The sequence below is a fragment of the Lagopus leucura genome, unplaced genomic scaffold, assembly GCF_019238085.1.
Source record: "Lagopus leucura isolate 7727_CA_CO unplaced genomic scaffold, USGS_WTPT01 Super-Scaffold_73, whole genome shotgun sequence".
NCBI classification, from domain to species: Eukaryota; Metazoa; Chordata; class Aves; order Galliformes; family Phasianidae; genus Lagopus; species Lagopus leucura.
In genome coordinates this window covers 3,858,342-3,886,326 of record NW_024962252.1, presented here as the reverse complement: position 1 = coordinate 3,886,326, position 27,985 = coordinate 3,858,342, and the positions used below count along the sequence as shown (strand labels likewise).

At 43.4% G+C, this 27,985-nt stretch overlaps 2 protein-coding genes across 2 annotated transcripts; both read right to left on the bottom strand.

Moving 5' to 3' along the window:
- Positions 1-3,623: 3,623 nt before the first annotated feature.
- On the bottom strand, positions 3,624-8,133 carry RDH14 (retinol dehydrogenase 14). Its single transcript, XM_042891291.1, has 2 exons — positions 7,678-8,133; positions 3,624-4,522 (listed from the first exon to the last, which is right to left on the bottom strand). The coding sequence occupies exons 1-2, from the start codon at positions 8,131-8,133 to the stop codon at positions 3,905-3,907; spliced, it is 1,074 nt and encodes a 357-aa protein (XP_042747225.1). The 3' UTR covers positions 3,624-3,904.
- A 5,435-nt stretch (positions 8,134-13,568) lies between these two features.
- On the bottom strand, positions 13,569-20,214 carry LOC122191077 (cytosolic 5'-nucleotidase 1B-like). The gene is made up of 6 exons (XM_042891280.1): positions 20,070-20,214; positions 19,826-19,993; positions 16,502-16,631; positions 15,884-16,006; positions 15,033-15,217; positions 13,569-14,494 (listed from the first exon to the last, which is right to left on the bottom strand). Exons 1-6 carry the CDS (start codon positions 20,196-20,198, stop codon positions 14,156-14,158), a joined length of 1,074 nt encoding a protein of 357 aa, XP_042747214.1. The 5' UTR covers positions 20,199-20,214; the 3' UTR covers positions 13,569-14,155.
- Between the last annotated feature and the right edge of the window lie 7,771 nt (positions 20,215-27,985).

Sequence of the window (27,985 nt, the reverse complement as noted above, 5' to 3'; positions counted from 1 at the left end):
GCACTGAAACAAAACAGAAGTATTACTTCAGTATTGCTACAGTAGTACTACTGAGAACAGAAACCCAACTTTGGTTCAGCTCTTTATCTCCGTCCTTGTTTTTCGGCAGGTGAAGTACATCATATTCTATTGGTTTGAGACAACCTGCAGTTCATGGAAACATTGCATCTTGCTGTTATCTTGCATATCAGATGTGTTAGTGAACACATTTAGCTGCTTCAAGGGTTCTACATACAGCTATTTACAAGTATTTATAACAAAAATATGAAATGCAAAGACCAGAGAAGAATCTTCTGTATGCATTTTGCAAGTCTCTCTTCAGTATTAGAGAACTTTGTACAACACTCAGATAATGTTTTGACAGCACACCCATCCAAACCTCCTTACAATAAGCAGAAAAAGGTTAGCCTGTCAGAGGATCTTAGAAACCCGTTTGGTTTCATAGCTTGTGTTGTGGTTTTCTCCTACCCAATCACTCCGCCCAGGCTTGTGCTGGCAAAGGTAAGGAGAAGCAAAGACCACTTGGTAAGTTCAAGCATGCCTGGAGGCTGAGTAAACAACCAAAGAGGGGATCTCAAAAATGAGGCTGCTACCTGGATTTATGTATTTAAAGGTATGTAAAAAGGATCTATGGAATATACAATGTGCTATTAATATTTTTTCCCTTGAGCAATACTTAAAAAGGTAAAGCACTGTACGAGGGTGCTCCGAAATAAGTGCTTCCTGTTTTATGATGTTGGCCCACAACACCAGAGGTGGATGTTGGTGGGATGGCAGAAGACCTTGCACCTTCCCACCGATGTTCTGTTACATGTTGTTACCCTGTGACAGATGGAAGCAGAGGGGCCGTCTGACAGAATGGCATCTGTCGTGGAAGTGTGGATGAAACAGAAGTGTGTCGCTGAATTCCTCCTTGTGGAAAAAATCACACCTACTGACATTCATTGACGCTTGTTGAACATTTATGGAGACCGAACAATGGAAGAGGTTTTGTTCTCAATTATATAGAACAGTGAGCCATTCCCTTCTTGTAGTAGGTATTTTGTCTTTTAAACTATTATACAAAAGGAAAAAGAAAAGGTCGCATGAATTATGTGAACTGAAATACATAGTACAAAAATTTTGGAAAGAAGCTGTGGAAGATGTATAAATAGCTTGGGAGTGTCTATAAAGGCTGCCTCTGCAATCTCCAGTCTTTAAGTGACAATAAACTGTGTGCATTAAATCTTTTTCAGCAGGAGAAATCTCAATACCAGATGTCGACCCTGTTAATATTACAAGGGAAAATGTTCTGTGATTCATAAAAATTTATGATTAAAAATGCTATGAGAAATCACCTGCCATTATGAACCACAATGAATATGTATGCAAAGTTATTACAAAAGACATTCTGTATATTTTATTCCCAGAAAAAGGGGAAAATGTTCCCTGTAGTTCAAAAAAATGTATAAAGTAAGCAAAGATGGCCCTCTTTACTGAGGATAAGGACAGACTCCAATGGAAAAGGGAATGTCAGCAGCAGCACGGCCATCATTGCTTTGCTGGACTCATCAGGACTGACAAGTGCTTCATGGGCTCTCAAAAGTGGGAGCACAGCACTGGGCCCAGGATTCAGTCCTTTCTGGTGAGAGGCAGAGGCTTTATGTGGCCCTGCCCAGGGCCAGGTCTCAGCACTGGGGTGGCCTGGCCATGGCCCCGCTGTGCTGAGTTGGCCGGGCTGTGCCACACCCCACTGCCCCTGCATCACGAATTTTGCCATAGCCCCCAGCTGGTGACATGGCAACCCCCACCACAAAGGAGACAACCCCAGAGGCTGGGTACCACTTTGCCCATGAGGTGACTAAAAAGAGGAGCTTGACTGCTTGGCTCTCTGTACATCACAAACATGGCTGATTTCTGGGGAATGAGCTTCTTCTTCAGCCTGGAGGATGACGATATCTTCTATCCCATCCTCCGGATCATGCTGAACATGTCATTATTTGCATTCATGACGGCCTTGTGGAAGGTAGGAGTCAGGGCTGGTGCTGAGCCAGGCGCTGCAACACAGGGAGGGGGGTTGGCAGGTGCCAGGGCCATCCGCAGGGCTGGGCTGGGGGTCCTGCCTGGGAGGAGAGGCCGTGTCCCAGCGGGGCCTGGCCAGGCTGTGCCCTGGGTTGCTGGGTGCTGCTGAGGCTGCTGGGGATGCTCTCCTCTCATTCACTGCTTTCTGCGCCCATGTAGGGTGGGAGGACAAGGAGGTACAGCAGCAGAGGCAACACAGAGAATCACAGAGGTGAGCAGCTTGGGCAAAGACAGGTGCCCTGCAAAGACACCCCCTGGTCCCACATGTCCGTGGCTCCATCAGGAAGGGTCTCTCCATCTGTTCTCTCTCTGTCTCTTCTACCAACAGCTGCAGACCTCCACAAGCTTCAGTGCTCAAGGACACAGCAAGTAGTTAACTCACTAACAGGGGGCCTCCCTGTCCTCCAGGAGCAATGAGTCCCTCACTCCCGTTGAGGCAATGGGAGCTGGGTTTCTTCAGGGGCCTTTCTGTTCTCCTGGTGCAACAACTCCCTTGCTGCCATTGCAGCAACAGAACCTGGCTGCTCTTTTATGGCCCTTCTGCCCCCTCACACAGAAAGCTCCTGCACTTACATCAGGGCAGATGAAGGCAGCTGTATTTCACAGCTGACCCTCAGCACCACTTTGCATGGAGCAGACTTGGGTCTTGCTGCTGTGGACCAGCCTGTTCATGTTTTCAGATGCTCTTGAGCCCCAAAAAGTCCAGGAGACCTTGGACGGAATCATCCCCAAAAGAAAATGCCAATATGAACCCATTAATTACATGAATTAAAAAAAAAAAAAAAAAAAGTACAGATTCACGTAACATCCATTTAGCTATTTGGTTACACACAGGCATTTTATTTCTACCTCTATGTGGCAGAGACTCCCCAAAGTAAAGCAGGCGAATCTTCCACCTTTTAAAGGTGTGTACACAGACTACTGGTTGTATCTTCCATAGTGAAAGAATCAATGCTAAGTTTTTTTTTAAGATTTTTATTAAAGAATATTCATTAAGCTGTATCAGTCAGATTTACCTAATCTCACTACTACAAGTGCAGTCAATCCAACGAAGCATTGAATGAAGAAGCATTTCTCTTCAGTCTAATCTGATTGAAGTCTTGAAGACTTTGCATGGACACAACTCATGCAAAACCCTCCTGAGATATGTCAACCGTTTTTAATAAAACCCAAGGCATCTGTATATCTAGAAACAGCAAGTTCAGGATATGTGAAAACAGAAATAGAGCTTGCACAATGAAGTGTATGTATTCATTGAACAGCAGTTACATTAAACTCAAAAAGTAACTTCATACTTCATAGCTAAACTGTATACAGCTCAACAGTTTTGTTCATGGAAGCATTCAGTGGAGAAGTCTTCGAATGGCACTCATGAGGCCTAATGATTACAGTATAAGATACCAATAAAACTGTGCTCCAGATTTCACTGTGATGGCTCAAAAAGACAGATCTTAGTATTAGGTTCTATTTGTAAAACCATTTCACAGGAAGAGCACTTCACCATCAACACCCTACACTGTCCAGCATGACTAAAAGTAGCAGAACATGACAAATAGGCAACATTTACCGCAAAACAAAGTTTTGTTTAATTTTTATTTTAGACCATGACTTTCTGAACATTTATTCAGAAGTTACATTCTCTATTCCAGGTTCTTCTTGAATGCTTGTGCTTATTACACAAAGATTATCATTATTTTAAAACAGAATTCCAGCATAAATCACTCTTCTATCAAATGTTTTTAAATACAGATCTGTGTTCTCACAGTATTTAAGGTGAGAATTACAGTTCCAAATATGTATTGCATAGTTATCTGCATTTTCCTTATCATATAATCCCTGGCACTTATTTCAATAATCCAACCATCACTTCACTTATATCCCACAATTTTCTTGCAACCAGGTCATCCATGGCTTTGGGCAGAAGTTCCTCCTCTTTGCAGTCCCCAAAATATTTCCCAGACACACCTTCAACATCAGGAGAAGAGGCCAAATAAATAGAAGTCTGGGCTCCTTCCAGAGGTGTTTTGAAGAAAGCCCATGACACCAAATTGAATAGGGGCTTTGCCAGTAACGGAATATTCACATGTCTCCCTAAATTTGTTCTGACAATACCCGGATGAAGTGAATTGACAGTGACTCCTGTCCCTTCCAAACGACGGGCTAGCTCCCTTGCAAACAGTATGTTAGCCAGTTTACTCCGGCTGTAACAAAAGCTTTTATTGTAACTTATTTCACTGTTCAAGTCTTCAAAGTTGATTTCTCCGTACTTGTAAAGCTTTGAGGATACTACCACAATCCTGCTCGGAGCAGAATTTTTGAGGAGGCCCAGAAGAAGGTTGGTGAGCAAGAAGTGACCCAAGTGGTTTACACCAAATTGCATCTCAAAGCCATCCTCTGTCTTCATGTATGGGCACTGGAATATCCCTGCATTATTTATCAGAACATCCAGCCTTGGCTCTTCCTTTAAATAGGAAAGAAAAAATTAATTTAGTTTTATAATCATTTGTCACACAAAACATACTATTATGCTTAATATTTCTCACTATATACTGTTAGAGGGAAATAACTTCCAGTTTTCCAAATGGTAACTTTCCAACAGTTTCTAAAGCATTACTGAAAAAAAATAAAATACCACTAAACTGAATATTCAACTCCAGCAGGCTTCCAGTACATCACAGTAGGTCTGTATTTACTTATAATGTATGCAGACAACACAATCGCCTCCAGGCTAATCATTTATGTTTGTGAAGCATTTGTTTTCCTCTAAAAAGTAACCTGTTTATTTTACTTGCAAAAGCATATACATTAATGATAATAGTTTCTGACAAACCCCAGTCATGGGCAAGGATTCTACCATAAAAACATCATGCAGACATGGCACAAAAGAATACTGCCACTGAAAGGAACCGTCAAACCGTAGACCCACTGTCTCACTGTGGAGATGTCATAAAAAGCTTTGCAAAACAGCATTTTCATGGCTTTAATCGCTGTCTTAAAATTACTACATTTTATTGTGATGTTTAGTGCATCATACAGAGAAGAACTCATGACAGAAAAGTAGAGTTCATTATGTTATTAATCTCAGCAAGTTTCATACAACAAGTTGAATCTAATAGGCATACTCAAGAACATATTTCTACAGGACGGAGGCTCGAAATTTTTATGATATGCTCAGCACGTGCTATTTGATGGATCAGTGTTGTGGTTCAGAAAACTGATATAATTAATACAGAAAGTGGTACAGATAATTCAAACATAATTTACAATACATTCACGTATCAGCAACCACTCAAAAATTAAGAGCTTTCCCAAACAACAGCTTTAAAAAAATTAAAATAGATCAGATTAAGCTGCCTACCCGAATTCCAAATTCAGTGCTTTCACCCATGTCTGACAAGAATATGAAGGTATCACAGGAATTCATGCTTGCATGACTCAGAAGCAAATACATTTACTTAACAGAAAAAGTAGGATGTGTTTCCTTAATGCCAATTCTTTAAAAACAATGTGGAGCCAGCTGACAAAGATCACTTTGGGTCACGCTGATCATAAAAAAGAGAATCTGAAGATTAATTTGATACTATTTATTTTCATTTGACTGCCATCACCTGCAAAGATGCTCAGAGAGCAAAATCCAAATTTGCACTTTGTCATTCAGTTCAGTGATGTTGGCACCTGATCACGCACTTCAGAGGCATTTCAGCCTCTGATTTCTGCAGGACTGTTTCACACAATTCCTGAGGCATTATCAAAGAGCATCAAATCCAATTCTCTTCACCCAAAAGCACATAATGGTTCCTATCAGTAAGCAAGGACAGGGCTGAAATTCTGACCTACTGTAGATCTGCTAACACTGCCTTACTTTAGAAAACATTGCCTTTTGTAGCATCTGATCAGATAATCTATTTCACAAGAATTAACACTTCAAGAAGTTCTACTTGTGATATATTCAGAAACTGCTACTTTAATTACTTAATTCAAGTAATGTGAACAATGCTAACGTAACTATTATGACCAAGCACGTAACAAATTACAAAACACTGCTTTGTTGGGCAATACTACTCCCTGTAGCTTCTGAGGTTGCTTCCATTTTCTCCATTCTTCCTTGGAGCCCCCCAACATCCCTAAGTCCTCCATTTTTCTTTTTTTGCAATGAAATTAAGGAGTGAAAGACGTAATCACCTGTACTTTCAGAATGGAAAGCTCCCACAAACTAAGTTAGGCTGTGGGAATGTTTCCCCATCCTGAAAAATATTAAAGTCCTTTTCACCCTATCCTGACAATTTTTTTTAGAATTCTTCATCTCCAAAAACATACACACACACACACACACACACAAAAAAAACCTCAGTAACCATCCACCAGGCAACAACAAAAATAAAACAAATTGTGCAATAAAGAATCACAGGTTCAGAAAAGACAATTAGTACGAGTTTGAACATAACAGCTTCTTAAAATTACATTCCTTTTCATTCAGCTGCTTTTGGGATCAATTAGAAAATGAAGGTTAAAATGCCTATCAGTGCATGTATTTGTAGTGCTGCTTTCTCCTTCTCCAACCATTTATCATTTACAGTCACTTCTATTGGCTTTGCTGATAAACAGACAGTAATAAATTTCCATTTCTGGATACTGTGTAGTAAATACAAAACGGTTCGGCAGTGCGTTTCTTTTCTAGTGTTTTATATCATTTTGTATATGTGCATATTCTCCCAAAACAGTGAAGCAAGATTAGATTGACCTTATCATTGGATTCAAATGTATGAAGGAAAGACTGCAATGCTCCGCTACAGAACTTGGCTTTTTCAGATAATTAAATTTAGAAAAGCTGTTTGAAAGTCAATGCAATATAGTCTCAATTTTTATTTATCAAAACGGCATCTAGACATAGGTCAAGTACTTAACAAGCAGTTCTCCAAGCTGCACAACTCACTAAGCCTGGTTTCCTATGCAGACCATCTCATGAGTGTCTCAGCCAAAGCTTCTCATGGAGTGGAATGCATCCAGTGGAGGCTCTCAGCCGAATATTCCCTTTGATAGGAAATGGTTTCAAACTAAGAAGGAGGAGATTTCGATTGGATATAAGGAAGTTTTTTACCATTAGGATGGTGAGGCATTGGCACAGGTTGTCCAGAGAGGTGGTGGATGCCCCATCTCTGGAAACACTGAAGGTCAGGCTGGATGGGGCTCTGAGCTATGATGGAGCTGTAGATGTCCCTGCTCAATGCAGGGGAGTTGGACTAGATGGCTTTAAGGGTACGTTCCAACTCAAATGACTCTAAGGTGGAAAACTGATTGGCCGTCTCCTTAAGCTCGAGCTTTCAGGCCACGTGCAGAAATGTTCAAGACTATCCATCTACTAAACTCGGGTACTGCCGAGCGTGAATCTGGGGAGGAGGCAGCAACGCGGACACAGTTCTGCATGGCTCACCCATGAGCCTTAAGCTGCGGGACAAGGCTGAGCTGTACGACCAACTGAAAACATCAAACACAGCTTGTCTCAGAGCAAAAAACCAGAACGCTACTCCCAGCCACACCTCGCACCACCCCAGCCCGGGTGCCGGCGGGAGGAAGAGCCCGGCGCCAGTCGGGTGCAAGGCCCGGCACAGGCCGTACCTGGAGGACGCGGTGGCAGAAGGCGCGCACGGAGCGCAGCGAGGCCAGGTCCAGCTCGCGGACCACCAGCTCGCCGCCGCCTCCCTCGGCCGCCTCCCGCTCGCCCAGCTCGGCTCGGATCTCGCGGGCCGCCCGCTCGGCCCGGGCGCGGTCGCGGCACCCCATGATGACGCGGGCCTTCATCCGCAGCAGCTCGGTGGCCGCCGCCCGGCCCAGCCCGCTGTTGGCCCCGGTGATGATCACCGTCTTGCCCCGCATGGAGGCCCCGGCTCTGACTCCGGGGCGGGCCGCGGCCCGCAACCAACGCCAGGCGGCGAAGAGCAGCCCACCGCCCAGCAGCGCCGCCGTCAGCGCCGCCGGGGCCATGGCAGCGGACCGAGCGGCGCTCCGCCCGGCGCGGGCGCACGGCCGAGCCCCGGGGCTCAGTGAGGCTGCGCCCGCCGCGCCGCGCCGCATTGTGGGGAGTGTAGTACGGAGCGGCTCGCTGCGGCACGAAGCGGCTCGGAGCCGAATGGCGGAGTCCCGAGGCAGGAGGGCCGCGGAGTGCCCTCCTCGCTGCGCACAGGGCAGGGCCCAGATAGTGCTCTCCCACCTAAATGCAGTCGGAGCCTAAAACTGGTCACGGTAACTGCACGGTTCCCTGCCTTTCCCCTCTTGACCCTTGCCCTGAACAGCCCATCACACAATTTGTGCAGCCCACAAATTTTCTCACCCCAAGTTTTTATTTCACAGAATCACAGAATGGCCAGGGTTGGAAGGGACATCAAGGGTCATGAATCTCCAACACCCTGCCGCAAGCAGGGCCACCAGCCTCCCCATTTAATACCAGACCAGGCTGCCCAGGCCCCATCCAATCTGGCCTTGAACACCTCCAGGGAACGAGGCATCCACAACCTCTCTGGGCAGCCTGTTCCAGCACCCCACCACTATCTCTGTAAAGAACTAACCCTAACCCTAACCCCCTGGCACCCAACCTAAATCTTCCCTCCCTCAACTTAAAACCATTTCTCCTAATAAAACTCCTTACCTGTTTAGATAAGAATCCCCCTTAGTTTGCATGGCATTCCAGGGAAAGAGGTAATTTCCTTGTCTAATACTAGCAGGTTTCACACCAATAACAATAATAGAATCACAGTAACATTGAGATTGGAAAGGCCAATAAGATCATCTAGAACATCCATCACTCCATGCCTGTGACTGTAGACCATGCCACTCAGTGTGATATCCACCTTTTTCTTGAACATCCCCGGGAGTGGTGGGTAACTTCCCTATCTCTCTGAGCATCCTGTTTCAGTGCCTCACCACTCTTTTTGGGACAAATTTTTTCCTAATACCCAATTGGAACCTCCTCTGGTGCAACCTGAGGCCATTTGCCAAGCTGAACAGTGCAGTTGGTACAGCAGAAGGAAGGGATGACTTCCAGTAGGACTCTGATAAACTCAAAAGGTGGGCCCTTATGAACCCAATGAGGCTCAGCAAAGCAAAGTGCAAGGTTTGTACTTGGGCCAAGGCAATCCCAGATATGTATACAAACTGGGAAAAGAACTTGAGAGAAGCGTGGCTGAGAATCACACAATCACAGAATCACATGGGTTGGAAGGAATCTCAGGAGATTGAGACCAACCCCCTTGCTAAACCAGGTAGCCTACAATAGATTGCAGAGGTAGGCATCCAGACAGGTCTTGAAGATCTCCATAGGAGACTCCACAACCTCTCTGGGCAACCTGTTCCAGTGCTCCGTTACCTTTACCATAAAGAAGTTCTATCCCATGTTAGTATGGAACTTCCTCTTGCAAGTTTTAGGCCACTACTCCTTGTCCTTTTGCTTCAAATTACCAAGAAGAGCCTGGCCTCATCCATTTGTCTCCCACCTCTCTTTAGATATTTATAAACATTTATCAGATCTTCTCTCAGTCTTCTTTTCCCCAGGCTGAATAGACCCAGGTCACTCAGCCTTTCCTCATAGGAGAAACACATTCATCTTTGTGGCCCTCTGCTGGACTCCTAGGAGATTCCTGTCTTTTTTGAACTGGGGACCCCAGAACTGGACACACAGCGCTGAGTAGAAGGAGAGGATCACCTCTCTTGACCTGCTAGCCACACTCTTTTTAATGCGCCCCCAGGATACCATTGGCCTTCTTGACAATGCATGACAAGGACATAGAGGTCCTGGTTGATGAAAAACTTAACATGAGCCAGTAATGTGCACTTTCATTCCGGAAAACCAATGATATCCTGGGTTGCATCAGAAGAGGGGTGGCCAGAAGGGCAAGGGACATAATCCTCTCCCTTTACTCTGCCCTGGCAGTGCCCCAGCCGGAGTGCCGTGTTCAAGTCCAGAGCTTCCAGCACAGGAAAGATGTGCAGATTTTGGACAGGGTCTGGAGGAGGGCCGTGAAAGTAATCCAGGGGCTGGAGCACCTCTCCTGAGAAGACGGGCTGAATGAACTGGGCTTGTTCAGCCTGCAAAAGAGAAAGCTGTGGGGAGAACTCATTGCTGCCTTCCAGTATTTATAGGGCATTTATAAACATGAGGGAAATCAACTTTTTACATGGGTAGATAGTGACAGGACAAGGGGCAAAGGTTTTAAACTAAAGGAAGGGAGATTTAGATTAGACATCAGGAGGAAGTTTTTTACTGAGAGTGGTGAGGTGCTGGAACAGGTTTCCAAGAAAGGTTGTGGATGCCCTACAAATGTAGTACTATGTAATAAATATAAATATAAATATAAATATAAATATAAATATAAATATAAATATAGTATTATGTATATATATATATATATATATATATATATATATATAAAAGAATATCTCAAGTTGAAAGGGTACCCAACTGACTCCACACAGGATTACCTGAAATTCAAACTCTGTATCTGAGAGTATTGTCCACACACTCCTGGAACAGCTTTGGGCTGTGACCAATGACCTAGGGAGCCTGTCCCATGCCCACCATCTTCTGGTGAAAAACCTTTTCCCAATCCCCATCCTGATCCTCCCCTCCATTCCCTCTGAAGAGCTGTAAGCTGCCATTAGGCCATCCCTCAGCCTCCTATCTGTCTTCAGTCAAGACCAAGTATGTTTGGGAAAATGAGGAAGAAATTCAAGAGAAAACCCACGAACCTTTCATCCAGTTTCTCGGAGTTGGCCTGGATGTGATACCAAATAACGTTTGCAATTTTAACCTCCAATTAACAGTCATGTGCTCATGCTACCCATGTGTGGGTATATGTTCATATTGCTGCAGTCTGCTCTGAGGCTGACTTTAAGTCACATCACAGCCAAAGAGGTGTATCCGATTTTTCTGCATTTTTCTTCCTGTCTCTCCTCTGACTGCCTATAATATTTCTCAAACAGTTTAACAAGCTGTATGAGTACCACATCTAAACACATTTGATTCTCTGAGAGACCTCTTCTTTATTTTCATCTCAGAAAACTCTCATCACTCTTTGCCTTTCACTCCACTGTCTGGCTCACGATTACAACAAAGAGTATTTTAGTCAGGTGACACCAACGTGTCTGCCTGTGACAGAGATAGCTTTTGGCATTCTTAAACCAATGCAGGGACCATAACCAGTGTGAGGTGTTCTTTCATATGCTCTTCTGAGAGAATACTGTGCCTCCAGCAGGTGTTGGAACCTTGCTTACTTACTGCCTAGTGACCTTGCTGACAAAAAGTATAAGAAAGGGACAGTGGTTTACAATAAGATGCAAAGTTACAGGAACCAGAATATTCTTTATTAGAGGAATAGATTCATCCTGCTCCTGATGCAGGGTAAAGAATCTGCTATTTATCATATGGCAGTGGGGATTCTGACAGTCAGCGCTCAGGTAAGGACTGATGCTGCAAAGGATAGACCTCTACCACTGTGTATGTACAGACTAAAAAAGAACTGGAAGCTTCTAATCATGCCCTGGCCAGCATGCTTATAGAATCATAGACTTATAGAATCATAGAATCACCAACGTTGGAAAAGACCTCAAGATCATCCAGTCCAACTGCACACAGCTTTCACATCTGTAATGCTAACAATGCATACATGTAGGATGACTGATTATGTTCTGCTTCAGCAAGGCAGGGTCAGTCTTCCTACAGTTTGCAGCCGTGCTTTTGTGGTAAAGGTACACGTGCATTTTATACTTCACAGCTAAGGAATATTTCTTGGATGCCTTGGAGAGCTGATTTGGAGCTCTCATATGAAAACATCTGTTAATAACTTTTTTTTTTTATTATCTCCATTTGGTGAAGTAACTCTATCCCATCCTGGCAATGACCAAGCCACAGTAATTCACTTCTTCCTCATCTTCTGGCTGAGCTATAGAAATGTGATATATTTTGGGCATAAAGCCTTTAACACTTAGGAAATTCCAAGTACACCAGAACTCTGCAGTCTATTCCATCAATACGGCAAGCTAGTGTGTGAACACAAAACCTTTCCAGTGCTTTCTGTTCAAGTTTTGTACAGAATCATGGCTTTCATCTTTTGTTTCCAGAGATCTTTGTGGCTTGGATGAGAGCATTTAAAAGATTAGCTACATTTTTGGGAGGCAAACCACAATTAATGCTATGAAGCTTTCTGCAATAGCAGGACAGTTCATCTGGACAGAAGAGACTGAACCTTCTCAGAGGCTAATGTGAGACTCTGGAGTGAATTCCCACAGGAACCACAGATTACCACAAGCATTCACTACTGTCTTATACTCCCCCTGCAAGGCACATTCTTTTGGTTTTGTCTCTTCTCATATAAATACAGTAAAAATAAAACAAGACACTTGTTCCACTGGGGAGGGAAGGAGAACAAACACCACCTGACAGATGTTAACTGTGTCATTTGGAAGGCATTCAAAAACGTGGACGACACTGAGATACAAGAACTTAGCACAAAAGAGGTACATTAGACCTATGGTGCAATTTTGCATGAATTCATGTTGCAGCAGACACCTGTCCCATGGAAACTCATCTGAGTTTGCCAGATTCAGTTCATGCAGATTACAGAACAGATGTGAATACTATTATGAATCCAATCAATCAATAAATAGCTCTTTAGTCTTTGCCTAACTCATGATATTCATAGCATATCTGACACATTAACATGAGATCTATTGGAACATACATGTCTTTGAGACCTCTACCTTGTCATTCCCATGGGGCTGATTGCAGTTAATTGTGGTTCTGTTCTGCTTTTAGATGGGATAGTTAGTTTTCTTCATAGTGTCTGATATGATGTTATGTTGTGGCTTTAGGAGAAAAACAATGCTGATAATACACTGATGTTTCTAGTCCTTGCTGAGCAGTGCTGTGTGGACCCAAGGACATTTCAGTTTTTCAGTATTGTAATGTCCTGCCAGTAAAGGGGCTTGGGGGGGAACAGAACCAGAACAGGTGACCCAAATTGGCCAAAGGGATATCCCATACTATATGACATCATGTGAAACTAACAAAAAAACAAAAAAACACCCTGTAGAACTGCGAGGAGTTGGTTAGGGAGGGCTGCTGCTGCTCAGGGACTGATTGGGCATCAGTTGGCTGTGGTGAGCAATAGCTTTGTACATCTCTTGTTTTATAAACATACTTATTATTATCATTACTGTTATTTCTCTTTCTTTTCTGTCCTGCTAAGTAGTTTTTAGAATCTATACTGAGGTTCAACTCATAGAACTTATGAGTTCTACCTTTTTTTTTTTTTTTCCCCCCAATTCTCTCTATCATTCCACTGAAGCAGTAGGGAGAATAGGCAGAGGGTGGAGTGGTGTCTAGCTGCTTGCTGGGTTAAACCACAACGGGTTCTAAATTCCTCAGCTAGGGAAGAGATAAAGAATTGCTGATCACATAAATTCATTTTGCATAGGAAATTATACTAAAGCCTGTACACAGAAAAATGACAATGTTCTGTAAAGCCAGCTTTATTACAGTAGGAAAACAATATAGAAAAATAAAGCGTTATTGTAAACACAGTATCAAATATACTATTTCATATACTAATATTTCACTTGAAAGACAATCACCCATAGAAGCTGAAACTTGCAGGTAACAAAGCTACGGAATGCACATTTAACAAGGTAATGACATGCAGGTAAACTGTACTTGTGGTAATTTCAGAAATGAACAGTAAGGATTATATCTGCAGAATGTTTCTTCTTATAAATAACCAACCAATTTTTTTAGAGAAAATATTACTGTTCTGTCTCTTAAAATATATCTCAAACTATAAAAACAGTACAAATCTTTTTCTAATATTGAAAACACAGTGTTGTATCCAGAAGGGTAAACAAAAATAAACCCTAAACTGCTTAAGAATGCTATTAAAACAACTATGAAAAACTGGCCTATATTAAAAATATTTCATTTAAAGGTTTTTCTAGCCAGAACTTAAATCTTTAAAGAAAGTGCTTGTAGTACACAAATGTAGAGGTTTTCAGACCTACTATATTAGAGGCTGGCTGAGTCAAGAACTTTATCCATAATGGTACCACTCAGTCATGCAGATTTTTGGTATTTCTGAGCAACACCATAGGGAACATGTGCAGCTATGGTGCCTAATTTCTGTGCTCCTTCGATGTGAAACATCTGGTCATCAAAGAAGATGTGTGGACGTATTTTCACTAGGATTGGTCCTTTAGGAGCTCCTGCTAGGAAGAGCGCCTCATCAATCTCCAGACCCCAGCTACGCAGAGTCTTCAGTACTCGGGCTCCAGAACTTGCTGCACTTCTGGCTGTCACCAGGAAGGTCCTTATAGGACAATTTAATCGCTCATTTTTTGCATAGAACTTCTTCTGGAGTTTACCTAGATCTTCCAGAAAACCTTTCAAAGGACCCTGAGAATGAAATATTAAATGCACAATAAATATTTCCTCATCATTCCTAAAATAATTCCCGTGCTTTCCTCCAGATTATCACTTACATACAGAATTTGTTCCTTAATGCTATGATGCTTGGAGCAATCTCTATGTGTAATATCTCTAAGTGGGTCTGCAAGGGCTTACAGGACGTCTTACAACATGAAGTAACTATACTACTTAATACTGTGTACTTTAAAAACACCAAACATTTTACAATGATCCTCAAGGTGCGATCACTTGCCTGTACAAAGCCCAACAGCAGATTTAGTTACACAGATGTCCCCAAAGTCATTTCAGATGAATGACAACACTGTAATTACATCCTGATTAAAAGAAGTAAATTATATTTTGAGTCAATTTCCAATATGCTGTTTTCTGCAGAACTGCCATAGATCAAGCTTTTACTCTTGATTTATACCATTGTTAACAACAGTAGAGATAGTATTTTATTGTAAGCTGATTTCAAAATATTTGTGGTCTTTAGATAAATTTCATGGTTCTACCAAGTACAAACCTGTGCAAGAGGCTTATTTTCATTCAGCTGTTCATGTTCAAAAAATTTATCTAATCCTTGCTCTTTGACAATCTGTTCTGATTCATCAGAAAACAGAACTGCATCCCCATCAAATGCCACTCTCAGCTGTGTATCTGAGTAAGCAACATCCTTGTTGGCAGTGAACATGGTAGCTGATGCAATGCCTGAAAGCAGATCAGAGAACTTCAGTTGCCATGTCCTGCAAAATCATTCATAGAATTATCAGCAGTTCAGTTCCAATGGTTTACTTGTGGTGATCTTTATATATAGTGAGCAGAAACCATTCCTGAAATTAGTTTGCAATGGCTAATCTGTAACACATACATATGAAGGCTGTCTCATTGAAATAACTAATTTGATAGGCTCACTTTCAGTTCCATATAACACGCAAACCTGGTCCCTAAGGTGCTCTGCAAATGAGACAAAGCATGAAATTTCAATGAGACTGTTAAGTCAAAATATTTACTTTCCTTAATATTTTTTGCTTCTACAACACAGAAGTTAGCTTTTGTACTCCTATCAAACAAATGACTCAATTCAAACACACTGAATGGGAACAAGCAGGGATGCATGGGAATTCAATTCCTGGAAGATGGCAGCAGAAGACGCAAAAAGGTCAGACAGAAGTAGAGGCAGATTAAGTTAGCATTATCAGCAGATTGAAGGGTCTGAGGGGAAAAATGCAGAGAAATATTGTTTAGTAACTCTAAATGATAAGATTTCGGCATGCATAACAATGACTTCCATCGTTTCATGAAGCAGCACTACTTTCTGTGAAAGACAAACAGTTCCTAGGGTGGCTTTTAACAACAAACAGAGACAATTCCAACCTGCTTCTATAGCTTCTTGCACTTTCTCAGAGTCTGCTGACAGGTACAAGTTGGTAAGATACGCAGTCAGGTAGCCAACAGGACTTTTTCCTCCTGTCATGCAGAAGCGTTCAATCGTTAAACCTGAAATAAGAACAGCACAAGGTATGACTCTACTTGACACTACAAACCTGGAAAGGGAAGCTGTGAAAAATTACTCTAGCCTACAAGTTACACTAAGCTTCCAAAAGGCAAACCTGTTCACTGCTGTATCAACAAATTACACAACTTAAACTGACTGTGATGTTTAATCAGTCCTTCCATCTGGAGAACTTAACGTGAAATCCCTTTAAGAAGTAGAATAAGTGCTGTGAAAGGACATGTATATGGAGTGTGAATACCAAAGAAAGAAATGAACTTACTCTCAGAAATTAGGATTCACACCTGATTAAGTCTGAGCTTTGGACCATATTCTGTTTAACACTATTTCACTTTGACCCACAAAAATAATTATCACCCCCAAAGGAACAGGTGTCAGTACCAAAGGAACTGTTTTTAAAAAGATCAAAGCAGAAAAAATTAAATTCTTTTATTACATAAGCACAGGCAGTTCTATAAAGTAGTATTTATTTTACTTACCGTAGTGATTAATGCTGTTTATGAGCCTCACTCCCACTTGGGCATGGTTGTTAGTCATCAGAACAATGTCAAATCGTTCTTCATCATCAGGGTACAGTTCGAGAAGCCTGGCATTGACATGCTCCAGTGCCTGCGGGGAACGAATGTGGAAGTCAACAGACACGTGGTATATGCCTTCCTTCCTCATCACTGGGGCTTTAGTGATAGGACTGTCTTGAAGGAGAAATACTTGAAGTTTAATTTGCTCAACTTGTTTTATTCCATTCTCCTCTGTTGCTTCCAGGAACTGGTTGCCTGAACTCATTTTAAGACAAGAAAGTTTCTTTTGCTCAAAGTTACAGAATTTAGCTAGAATGGAAATCCCTTTTCTTGAGATGCTGTGGTCATCCAAAGTATGTCAATGCATATATTGATTCTATGTTTTATTTTTATATTTTTGGCTTCCATGCTGAACTTCAATTTATTCTAAGCTCCCTTTGAATGTTGTACTCTGTTTTGGGTACCAAATATTCTTTTTCAGGAACAGAAAAGTCTCTTCTTCAAAAACATTCAAGTTACCTGCTCATATTGCTTACTATTTAATGAAACATTGCTGGAGAATAGTAGTATCTTGTTCACTTAATGATTCTTGGGAAATCAAGGAAAAGGAAAAAGGGGATTTCTGTAGGTAACTGCTTCTTATGAACAAATATGAAATTGGGTAATATATTTACACAAAGATTTCACTAACACAGCTCAGGTGGTAAGGTGTCAAAGACCATTCATAATTGATGAGCACCAAATCGTATCCTATCAAGCATGATTTGCTTGAACACATCTTACTGACTTCAATTTGAGATCACTTTTAATGGGCTAACACTCCAATATACTGTATTCCCAGTCTGGCATTCTTCTATTTCCTTGACCTTCAATCCACTTGTCTCTCTCTGCATCCATCTTCTCTTGATATATATTTAGAATCTTATTCATTTGGAGTAATACTTGCACTTTGCTCTAGATTTATACACAGACCTGTGTTTGAGAGCTTGGCCCTTGAATGAAATTCTTTGGGTTTACAGCAATAAAGACAACAATGAATCATCAAATGGATGCAAGATGGGTTGTTTCTCATTAAGGTGCTTTAAAAAGCCAGACCAACTGTTAATAATTAAGATGTAGATTATATAACTAAATTCTGGAATTCTGGGAATCTCACTTTGAAAAGCATATTTACCTCATGTGGGACTATGTTTAGGAGAACTCTAAGTCAGAACCTGGTATAAGGTCTAGGAAAAAAAGGCAATTTCTGATCACAAGCCCATGGTACCTTTTTTTTTCCCTTTTTAAATTCTCTGCTACTATTCTAGTATAGCAAAAATTTCTTTAAGTATTAGAAACTAAGCAGAAGCGGAGGCAGGGAATGCCATTTTCTGTCCAAATGCCTCTACATTCCCTGCCCAAGTTGATCCCATGATATAGGAACATGGGTTCTTAACTACTTCATGCATGAGATACAACACCATTAAGTTAGTATTGTAAAGATTTCAGTAAAGGAATACAAACAAAAATAAACTATTTGCACTTTCTTTATCTCAGATAGAAAGCTGCCATTCAACAAACCTACATTTCTGCAGCCTAACAATTCCTGTCACTAAGCAATTTACGATTATGTAAAGAATTCAGATGCAAACAGAATAATGAAAGGGAACAGAGATCAAGATGCATTTAGCTTGGCCTAGCTAACAGTTCTGATTTTCAAAGTGTGAGTCAAATCTAGCTTATATTAAAACAGAATTGGACACTGAGCCTTAAAAAATCCCTTGAAAACTGTCTGTGCTGGCAGGGCTGCTCTGTGATATCTGCTATAGGTAGGAAAAGAAGCAGTAAATTCCCAAGCCAATGTAGCCTCCCCAGTGCACACAGCGAATTATTTCATATCTATGCTTTTGTTAAAAACACCTTTACTAAGTTTGTGCTTTTAGTGCTATTGACAGTTACTTGGTATACTTTAATAGCACGGGTACTGACCTCAATAATTTTTTCCATTATGTAGTTTCAAAACCTGATCAAATAGACTGAAAATGTTTACGTTCCTGAGACTAGAACACACCAATAAAGATCTACCTTTAAGTGAAGTTTTTTGTTCCTAAAATTGCTGTGGCAGAGCTTATCAGCCAATTTTCCATGGATACAAAATGAACTCTGTGGACAGCAGTTTCTTCAGGTTAGTCCCGCTAAAATCTATGTTACTCAAAATCATACATATTATTCCAACCTGGGATTTTTTTAACTTGCTTTCCATGCTGGAGGCTGTTTGCCTTGGCCATTTCTCTTATCCTGTTCAATGAAGGCAAAATATTCCATTACACCTCTGCTCAAACCTTGACTCCCAACTAGGGGTCTCCTGTATTTTCTGATCCTCAAGACTTATTTCCAGGATGAGGAAGAATCTTAGAATCACAGAATGGCTTAGCTTGGAAGGGACTTCAAAACCCATTTAGTTCCAACCCCTGCCATGGGTTGGTTGCCAGCCAGCAGATAAAGCTGCCCAGGGCCACATCCAACCTCCAGGGATGAGGCATCCACAGCTTCTACGGGCAGCCTGTGCCAGAGCTCTGAATAAAGAATTTCTTCTTGACTTCTAATCTAAATTTCCCCTCTTTGAGTTTAAAACAATCACATTTTGCCCTGTGTGAGCACTCCCTGACAGAGTTTCTCCCCATTTTTTCTGTAGGCTCATCTACAGAAAAACAGGGTACTGGAAGGCCACTATAAAGTCTCCCTGGTGCCTTCTCTTTTCCAGACTGAACAAGCCCAGCTCCCTCAGCCTGTCACCCCAGGAGAAGTGCTCTAGCCCTCTGAGCACCCTTATGGCCCTCTTCTGCATTCATATTCCAACAGGTCCATGTCCTTGTAATGGGGGCCCCATGGATGATCAAAGTGCAGCAGGTGGAGTTTCACAAGAGGAAAGCAAGGAAAAATTAAAGCTGATAAAAATAGTTCACTTCTGTATACAGTAGTTTGATTCACGCTAAGTCAACAATGTCTTTAATTACAACAGTCCTAATAGAAGTGGGACTGAAAAGTGAAACTAGGATTAGGAACTGAGGGTTGTGTGTAGTTTGTTTTGTTTTGTTTCATTTTAGGGGAGGAGGTTGCAACAAACTTACAACAGTTTGGGGCATATCTTAACTGTGAATCACCTCACAAGGAAGAGTTCTGTGCCCGCACCCAGCAACGCTGGAGGCACAGGGCCAGGGTTATCTCTGTGCAAGGAGGGCTCCCAGATCCTCCTCTTCCCGAAATCCGCCCTCGCAGCATCCCCAGCGCCCCGCAGCCGCGCACCTTGACGAAGTGAAACGCCGGTCCGGGCTTCAGGGTGACGTTCTCGTTCTCCTGCTGGTACTCCACGTACTTCTCCACCCCCTGCTCCTCGTAGATCCGCCGCTCCTCCACCAGATCGAAGAGAGCTCGAGAAGAGACGGCCACCGTGATGGCATGCTGAGGCTTGGGCTGCAGGGCGAGAGGAGGGTAGCGACGGCAGCCCCGGCACCTCGGATATCCCCAGCCCCATCCCGCCCCCGCTCACCGGCCGCGGTCTCTTGGTGACCAGGTTATCGTAGAAGGCCTTGGCCGCCGCCCAGTCCCGCTCGGCTTCCTGCAACCCGCTTTCCTCGGCGCTGCCGGGCTGCGGCGCGTCCGGCCCGGAGCCGCTCATGGTGCCGAGGGATGGGGCGCGCTGGACGGGCGCGGCCGGAGCTCAGCACCGGGAAGCGGCGGCGCCGCCCCGCCCCGTTCGGGCAGGGGAAGGCGGCAGGGCGGCGGCTTTCCCTTTCGCTCCAGCCCAGCAGCACCCGCCCCTGGGGCAGCGGAGACAGAGCGCGTCCACGCCCTGCTCGATGTTAGGCAGCACCCGCAGGCACTGATCCTATCTACGGATGACATTTTATCTGCGGCACTTAGAGATTTATTATTGCTTTAACATTGGTTGGAAGAAGTCCGTGGCGAGAAAAAATACAAAATACAGTAATAAGGATCTGATTGGCCTTGGAGCAGCCTGGGGTCCACTGTTCCACGCAGCTGTTAGGAATGGTCATTTAAACACAGTGTTTGTCATTCTGGCAGGTGGATTGGTCCTAAAAGACAGGATCCCGCACAGGGACACTTACATAACATGGCCTACTTATCTCATGCATACCACTCGGAAATGCTTCCAGCCTATCTGAACCGTAGCAGCGCTCCCTGTGCTGATGGGCCGGAGGTGGCAGTGGGGAAGGAAGCAGTTCTGCTGTCTGGGCTCAGTGCATCCGCAACCGCTGTTGGCAAGTGATGACTCCACAGTGTCAGCACACAGCTCAGTTCAGAGGAGTTGGAACATTTTGAAGGCAGACCCTAAACGCTGCCTCAGCCCCTTGCTGTTGCATAATCTTCAGCAAATCATTTGTCCATCCCCAAAAGGAGTAATTGCATTTGCTGCTTTTGCTTTTTTTTTTTTTTTAAAAAAAAAACAGGGTTTCCTGATGCAAGAAGGCTTATGTGATTATACCATCTGTCCATCGTTCCCTAGTGATGCCCAGTTCCAGATGAATTTGGCAGAAGGATAAAGATCTCAAAGAGATTTAAATTCTCAAAATATTTAATGCCCATCACCAGCAGCCTGCAGGAAAAGCTTGTACTGCAAATACAGTATATTAATCTGCTTGTTCTTGTGCTACATAATAGTGAATGAATGCTGCCCGGCTGCCTGCTTTCTCCATTGCCCATGGTCCCACCGAGCACAGGGGATCTGGAAGCAGTAGGATCTTTGAGGAAGGTAGGCAATGGGCAGGGCTGATCCAGATGGGGAAGAAGGGCTGTCAGAAAACCATAACAGAGGTGCACGGGGAGTACCTGAGAGTAGTTATTAGGAGGTCAGATAGGAAGAGAGGAGTTGGGGTTATTGTAAGCAGTTGTTGTCAAATTGCAGCATTCTATCAGAAGAGGGGTGGCCAGCAGGGACAGGGAGGTGATTGTCCCTCTGCTCTGCTCTTGTGAAGCTCAATTTGGAGTAGTGTGTCCAGGTTCGGAGCCCCCAGTACAAGAAAGACAGGGAGCTGTTGGAGAGGGTCCAGAGGAGAGCCACGAAGATGATCAGGGGACTGGAGCACCTCCCCTATGAAGACAGGCTGAGGGAGCTGGGCTTGTTCAGCCTGGAGAAAAGAAGGCTGCGGGGTGACCTCATTGCAGCCTTTCAGTACCTACAAATAGGAGGGGAATCAACTCTTTGAAAGGGTTGATAATGGCAGGACAAGGGGAAATGGTCTTAAGTTGAGGGAGGGAAGATTTAGGTTGGATACTGAGGGAAGTTCTTTACTATGAGAGTGGTGAGGTGCTGGAACAGCTGCCCAGAGAGGTTGTGGATGCCCCGTTCCCTGGAGGTGTTCAAGGCCAGGTTGGATGGGGCCCTGGGCAGCCTGGTCTGGTACTACATGGGGAGGTTGGTGGCCCTGCATGTGGCAGGGGGGTTAGAGATTCATGATCCTTGAGGTCCGTTCCAACCCTGGCCATTCTGTGATTCTGTGATTCTGTGCAACATCAAAGGCTTAACAGACATCTGAATGAATCTGGATTTAGTGGCTCTGCTACTAATAGGTGTAGTTTGCTGACCATACAAAGCTGGGAGGAGCAGCTGACACATTAGAAGGCTGTGCAGCCATTTACTGAAACCTGGACAAGCTGCAGAGCTGGGCAGAGAAGAACCTGATGAACTTCATCAGGAGCAAGTGTAGGGCCCTGCACCTGGGAAGGAATAACCACATGTAACAGCATTGGTTAGAGGATGACTTGCTGGAGAGGAGCTCTACAGAGAAAGACCTAGGTATCCTGGTGGGCTGCAGGTTGGCCATGAGACAGCAATGTGCCCTTGAGGCCAAGAAGGCCAGTGGCATCTGCATCATGAACAGTGTGGCCAGTAGGTTGAGGGAGGTGATCCTCCTACTCTCCTCTGCCTTCATCTTAGATGAGGGCCACATCTGGAGTACTGTATTCAGTTCTGGGTTCTTCACTTCAGAAAAGACAAGGATCTCCTAGAAAGGGTCCAGCAGGGGACCACAGAGATTATTGAGGACCTGTAGCACAAGGAAAAGTTGAGAGACCTGGGACTGTTCAATCTGGAGAAGAGAAAGCTGAGGGGGGATCTCATAACTGTTTATAAATACCTGAAGTGCGGGCATCAAAAGGATGGGGACAGACTCTTTTCATTGCCATGAAGTGACAGAACAAGAGACAATGGGCAGAAACTGGAACACAGGAAGTTTCATACAAATACAAGGAATAAATATTTTACAGGGAGGTGACAGAGCATTGGAATAAGCTGCCCAGAAAGGTTGTGGAGTCTCTTTCTCTGGAGATATTCAAGACCTGTCTGGATACTTTCTGTGCAACCCATTGTAGGGAACCTGCTTTAGCATCTGGGTTGTACTAGATTATCTGCAGAGGTTCCTTCCAACCCCTATGATTCTGTGATTCTTTTCCCTGAGTTTTGATCCTGAACATTTCCCTGCACTGCCTGTACTCAGAGCTGCTGCATGACATGCTACTGAGAGCCCCCCCTCCTTCCTGTAGTAAGATCAGGCAAATCCCTGCATGTTTGTCAGCATCCAGCATGGGGGAAAAGCTGAAAAAGGGAGTTCAGCCATAGAACAGCTGCATCTCGTCCCAGTCGTTCCCACTGTCCTGCTCAAAGGCTTCAGCACCAGCCTGAGGTGCTCTCTAATAAGATGCTACTCATGCATCTAGTCCTGGTTAAGTGCTGCAGTTGGTGAATTGCATTTTATTGAATGGTGTTATTTGTGTTCCTCCAACCCAACGAAAAGAGTTATCGCTGAAGGACTGAAGACTCCTTTTAACCTTTGCAAGGCATCTGAAAATGTAAAAGATGATAACTTGGTTCTGGTCCCAAGCACTGCTGTTGAAGTGCTGCTGCTGAAAGCAATGCTATGCTAATGTAAATATTTAACTCTCAGAACCCACATGGTATCTCTACATAGCACTCATCTGTGTGAACATATGCACTGAGCTGAGCTGTCTCTGTTCTGCACTCCATTGCTCGCTGCTGACATACCCTCCATTTCCTCTTTCGCTGGAGATTGTGAACTTCAGGCCTGACATGAAAGCCTTCCAGCTTCAGCACCTTATAAATGAAATCTTGACTTTCCAAACACGGCATGTAGCTGCCTTATCTACATCTAAAAAATGTGGTAATGCCCATGGAGTTCCAATAAATAGCTGTGTCTTGCTTTTACTGAATCTCCTGGGGAGTCTGAGAATAGGAATGGGTCCAAAATGGAGTGATTTTGTGGTTTCTGAGCTAAACTCAAAAGGAAAGGAATTTTCTGCTATCACCCATTAATTTGTAAAGTTCTAGGGCATTTGTATTAAAACTAAAAAGATGTGTGTAACTCTTTGTGTGCTTTTTTTTTTTTTTTTTTTTTACATGCCTTGGGCTGTTGGAACCAGCAGAATGGGAAAAAGTTCCCTTGCTTGAGCGCCATGTATTTTTCCAATATTAAAAGCAACCATTAAGTAACATTTATATGTTTCTTTTCAGGAAGGAGCTCAAAGTGTGTTATTAATGGGAAAAAAAAAGCAAACCCACACTTCTATCTGGAAGGACGTGAAATATTTCCAAACATTTAACATACTGAGACCAGAAGTAAGGAAAAGATCACAACGGAAAGACCTTTTCTGCCTTTAAATTTGTCAGTCCTACTTCATATTGTGCATGATTATGTCACAGACATTCAGTCTCTGGGGTCTCATTCAGTCATACCTGGGCCACTTCAGGCTGTGCCTCCTGTGATCCTTGTATGACTAATTGTGTACTAAGGCATTCATTTGCAACAGAAACATAAGCTGGATAGTGATTGACAGCTCATGTTCTGCTAAGGCTATCTATTCTATCTCCACTACCCTTTGCATGACTCATTCCAGTGTTCATGGGGCAGATTATGTGACACCCAAACCCAGCAGTACAGAGGTTGGCAACAGACACGGAAGGAGACGAGCACACTGCACACTTTGCTCATAAGAGGAAGGCAGAAAGATATTTATTGATATAAAGTAGATATAATGTGGTAATTTGAACAATGGTGACAGCGACTTAACAAGATTTGAAACAGCCAGATATCCGTGGCCATTTGCTACACAGAGGGTGGGGGAGGATAATTAATCTAAGCGAAGCTGGTATGGCTTAAAAACAATAAATCACTTACTGAGGATCTGTCAGCAAGACATCATCACATCCTAGGTGAATCTCTGTGCAGCCATTGAGTAAACGTGAGTGGTATCCCTACTCAAGGGGAGATTCTGACGTGCAGCCAGCTGCTTGCAAGGAGAACTCTCAAAGGGGTTCTCAGACTGCTTGCTATTTATGGGGTAAGATGATTTGTTGGTTCTGTCTGTCATCACGTGTCTGAGCGCTGATGGTGAAACCCTGATTGTTATTAGTCCCAAGGACAAGGTCTTATGGTACACACCTCATGGTGTGCACTATGCCTTGGACATAAGCACAGGGCTGGGTGTGGGGGCAAGGAGTGCACTGTCACAACCACCCACCCTGGTTAGGTGACAATCCAGCATAAGTACAGAGATACTGTGGGTACTGCTGCGTGGAGATATAAGGCTCACTGACTTCTCATCTCCTTTAAGAAATCCTGTTTAATTATTGCAACGACAGTTTTGTTTCTCTTTTTATTGAGCTTTTCTATTCCTTAATCTTGTCAGGATGAAATCAGTAGCTAAACTGTGTCCTTAGTTTTCTGTACGTTTCTTCTCAGGGCTTACTACAAATTTTCCTAGAAAAGGATAACGTCTGTAGTATTCATATGACTGAACTGACTTGCTAACTCTTCTGAGCTGAACAACAAGTTGTGAGCTTACTTTCCCCCCAAGGAAAGCTCCTTATCACAAGCATTCAGAAGCAAACCAAAGAGAATCCTGAAATTCAGAAAAATGTTATATTTACCTGAGCATTAGCCAAAAAATATGATAAAACAGCATCTTAGCTTCAGGACTGAATATTCCTGCCCCAGCTTGGTGTTTGCTAGTGGAAGAATTAAGAAGGATTCAGTGACTTCTCTCACAACAATTGAGCAGGAGTCAATCATAGAATTACAGAATAATCATAGAATCACAGAATCATAGAACCATAGAATGACTTGGATTGGAGGGGACCTCAAGGATCATGAATCTCTAACCCCCCTGCCACATGCAGGGCCACCAACCTCTCTTTAATACCAGACCAGGCTGCCCAGGGCCCCACCCAATCTGGCCTTGAACACTTCCAGGGACGGGGCATCCACAACCTCTCTGGGCAGCCTGTTCCAGCGCCTCACCACTCTCATAGTAAAGAACTTCCCCCAGTATCCAACCTAAATCTTCCCTCCCTCAACTTAAGACCATTTCCCTTTGTCCTGCCATTATCTACCCTTGTAAAAAAAAGGTGAATGAGACAAGAATGTAGTCTTGCTGAAAGTCCGTCGTTAAAAAAAAACCTCAAAAAAGGTGCATAAGCTGTAAAAAAATAATTAATGCTTTTTCAGCTAACTTAGGAAAGAAACTGATCAAATCATACTGATGGATTAAAAGCGAAACCAAATAAAACAGCAATACAACTACCACCAATGAAAACAACAGCAATAGTAATGGATTTAATTGGTCTGACTTTGTCTTTGCAGCAATGGAGTTTTGCTATGGGCTGTGTTCCCAGATGAAGCAGAATGTCTGCAAAACAAAACAACCAGACACAAAAATAAGATGGAAAGTTGGAAAAATATGCATGCAAATCCCATGGATTCTACAGAGTAAAAAATACAGGGCAAACCGAAAATTTACATTCAGATCTGTATAACAGAGATAATTCTTTAAATGGTTTTCATTATGCACCAATTGTCTCTATGATAATAGAAACAAATGGAGGCCCTAGCCAAGCAAGTAGATCTACAGAGCAACAAGTCTGAGCAAGACTGAGACCTACATGCTGAAACCCACAGAATCACAGAATGACAGAATTGTAGGGGTTGGAAGGGACCTCCAGAGATCATCGAGTCCAACCCTGCTGCCAAAGCAGGTTCCCTACAGCAGGTCGCACAGGTAGGCATCCAGGCAGGTCTTGAACATGTCCAGAGAATGAGACTCCATGACCTCCCTGGGCAGCCTGTTCCAGTGCTCCGTCACCTCACCATAAAGAAGTTCTTGCGCACATTTGGGACATGGTTTAGTAGGAGCTATTGGGAATAGGTGAACGGTTGGACTGGGTGATCTTTTAGGTCTTTTCCAACCTTAGTGATTCTATGATTCTATGATTCTATGATTTGTGCAGAACTTCCTATGCTGCAGCTTATGTCCATTTCCGCTTATCCTGTCTCCACGTACCACTGAAGAGACTGGCCTCACCACTGTGGCCCCACACCTTAGATATTTATAGACCTGGATCAGGTCCCCTCTCAGTCGTCTTTTCTCAAGGCTGAACAGACCCAGTTCACTCAGCCTTTCCTCATAGCAGAGATGCTCCAGGCCCTTCACCATCTTTGTGGCCCTGCGCTGGACTCTTTCCAAGAGATCCCTGTCTTTTTTGTACTGGGGAGCCCAGAACTGGATGCAGTACTCCAGATGAGGCCTCACCAGGGCAGAGTAGAGGGGGAGGATCACCTCCCTCGACCTGCTGGCCACGCTCTTTTTAATGCACCCCAGGATGCCATTGGCCCTCTTGGCCACAAGGGCACACTGCTGGCTCATGGCCAACCTGTCGTCCACCAGGACACCCAGGTCCCTCTCCGCAGAGCTCCTCTCCAGCAGCTCATCCCCCAACCTGTACTGGTGCATGGAATTATTCCTCCCCAGATGCAAGACTCTACACTTGCTTTTGTTAAACCTCATCCAGATTTTTTTGCCCAGCTCTCCAGCCTGTCCAGGTCTCGCTGAATGGCAGCACAGCCTTCAGGCGTGTCAGCCAATCCTCCCAAATTCGTATCATCAGCAAACTTGCTGAGGGTGGCCACCATGCCCTGTCAGCCAGTTCTCAACCCACCTCACACTCCACTCGTCTATCCCACACTTCCTCAGCTTTGTTATAAGGATGTCGTGGGAGACAGTATCAAATGCCTTTCTAAAACCAAGGTAGACTACATTTACCGCTCTTCCCCTTTTGATTAGTTTTTCTGTTTCAGAAGTTATACTATTTTAGGATTCACCCAGGTAATTAAATATACTATTTTGCATTAAGTGCCCAATGATCTAGCTATTAGGACACTTTAGATTCCGTGATCATATAAAATTAGGTTATAGTCTTTAATGAGAAAATCATATTGAGAAAGACTTGTAGGTCATATTTCCACATGCTTGTGCAAAAATGCCTTGGATATAGCACTTAATCCCTCTTGCGCTACTAGTTATATTCAACAAAAACAAGGCTGTTAGATGGGTTTCTCCAGCTCTTCTGAGCAGAATGTGGTTTCACACTAATCT

Coding starts and splice junctions, on each gene's coding strand:
- RDH14 (XM_042891291.1), bottom strand. CDS start 8,133: ATGCGGCGCGGCGCGGCGGGCGCAGCCTCACTGAGCCCCGGGGCTCGG. Junction 4,523..7,677: donor TCTGCCACCGCGTCCTCCAG/GTACGGCCTGTG, acceptor TCCTATTTAAAG/GAAGAGCCAAGGCTGGATGT.
- LOC122191077 (XM_042891280.1), bottom strand. CDS start 20,198: ATGAGCGGCTCCGGGCCGGACGCGCCGCAGCCCGGCAGCGCCGAGGAA. Junction 16,632..19,825: donor CGGCGTTTCACTTCGTCAAG/GTGCGCGGCTGC, acceptor CGTTCCCCGCAG/GCACTGGAGCATGTCAATGC. Junction 16,007..16,501: donor AAACAGCATTAATCACTACG/GTAAGTAAAATA, acceptor TTCTTATTTCAG/GTTTAACGATTGAACGCTTC.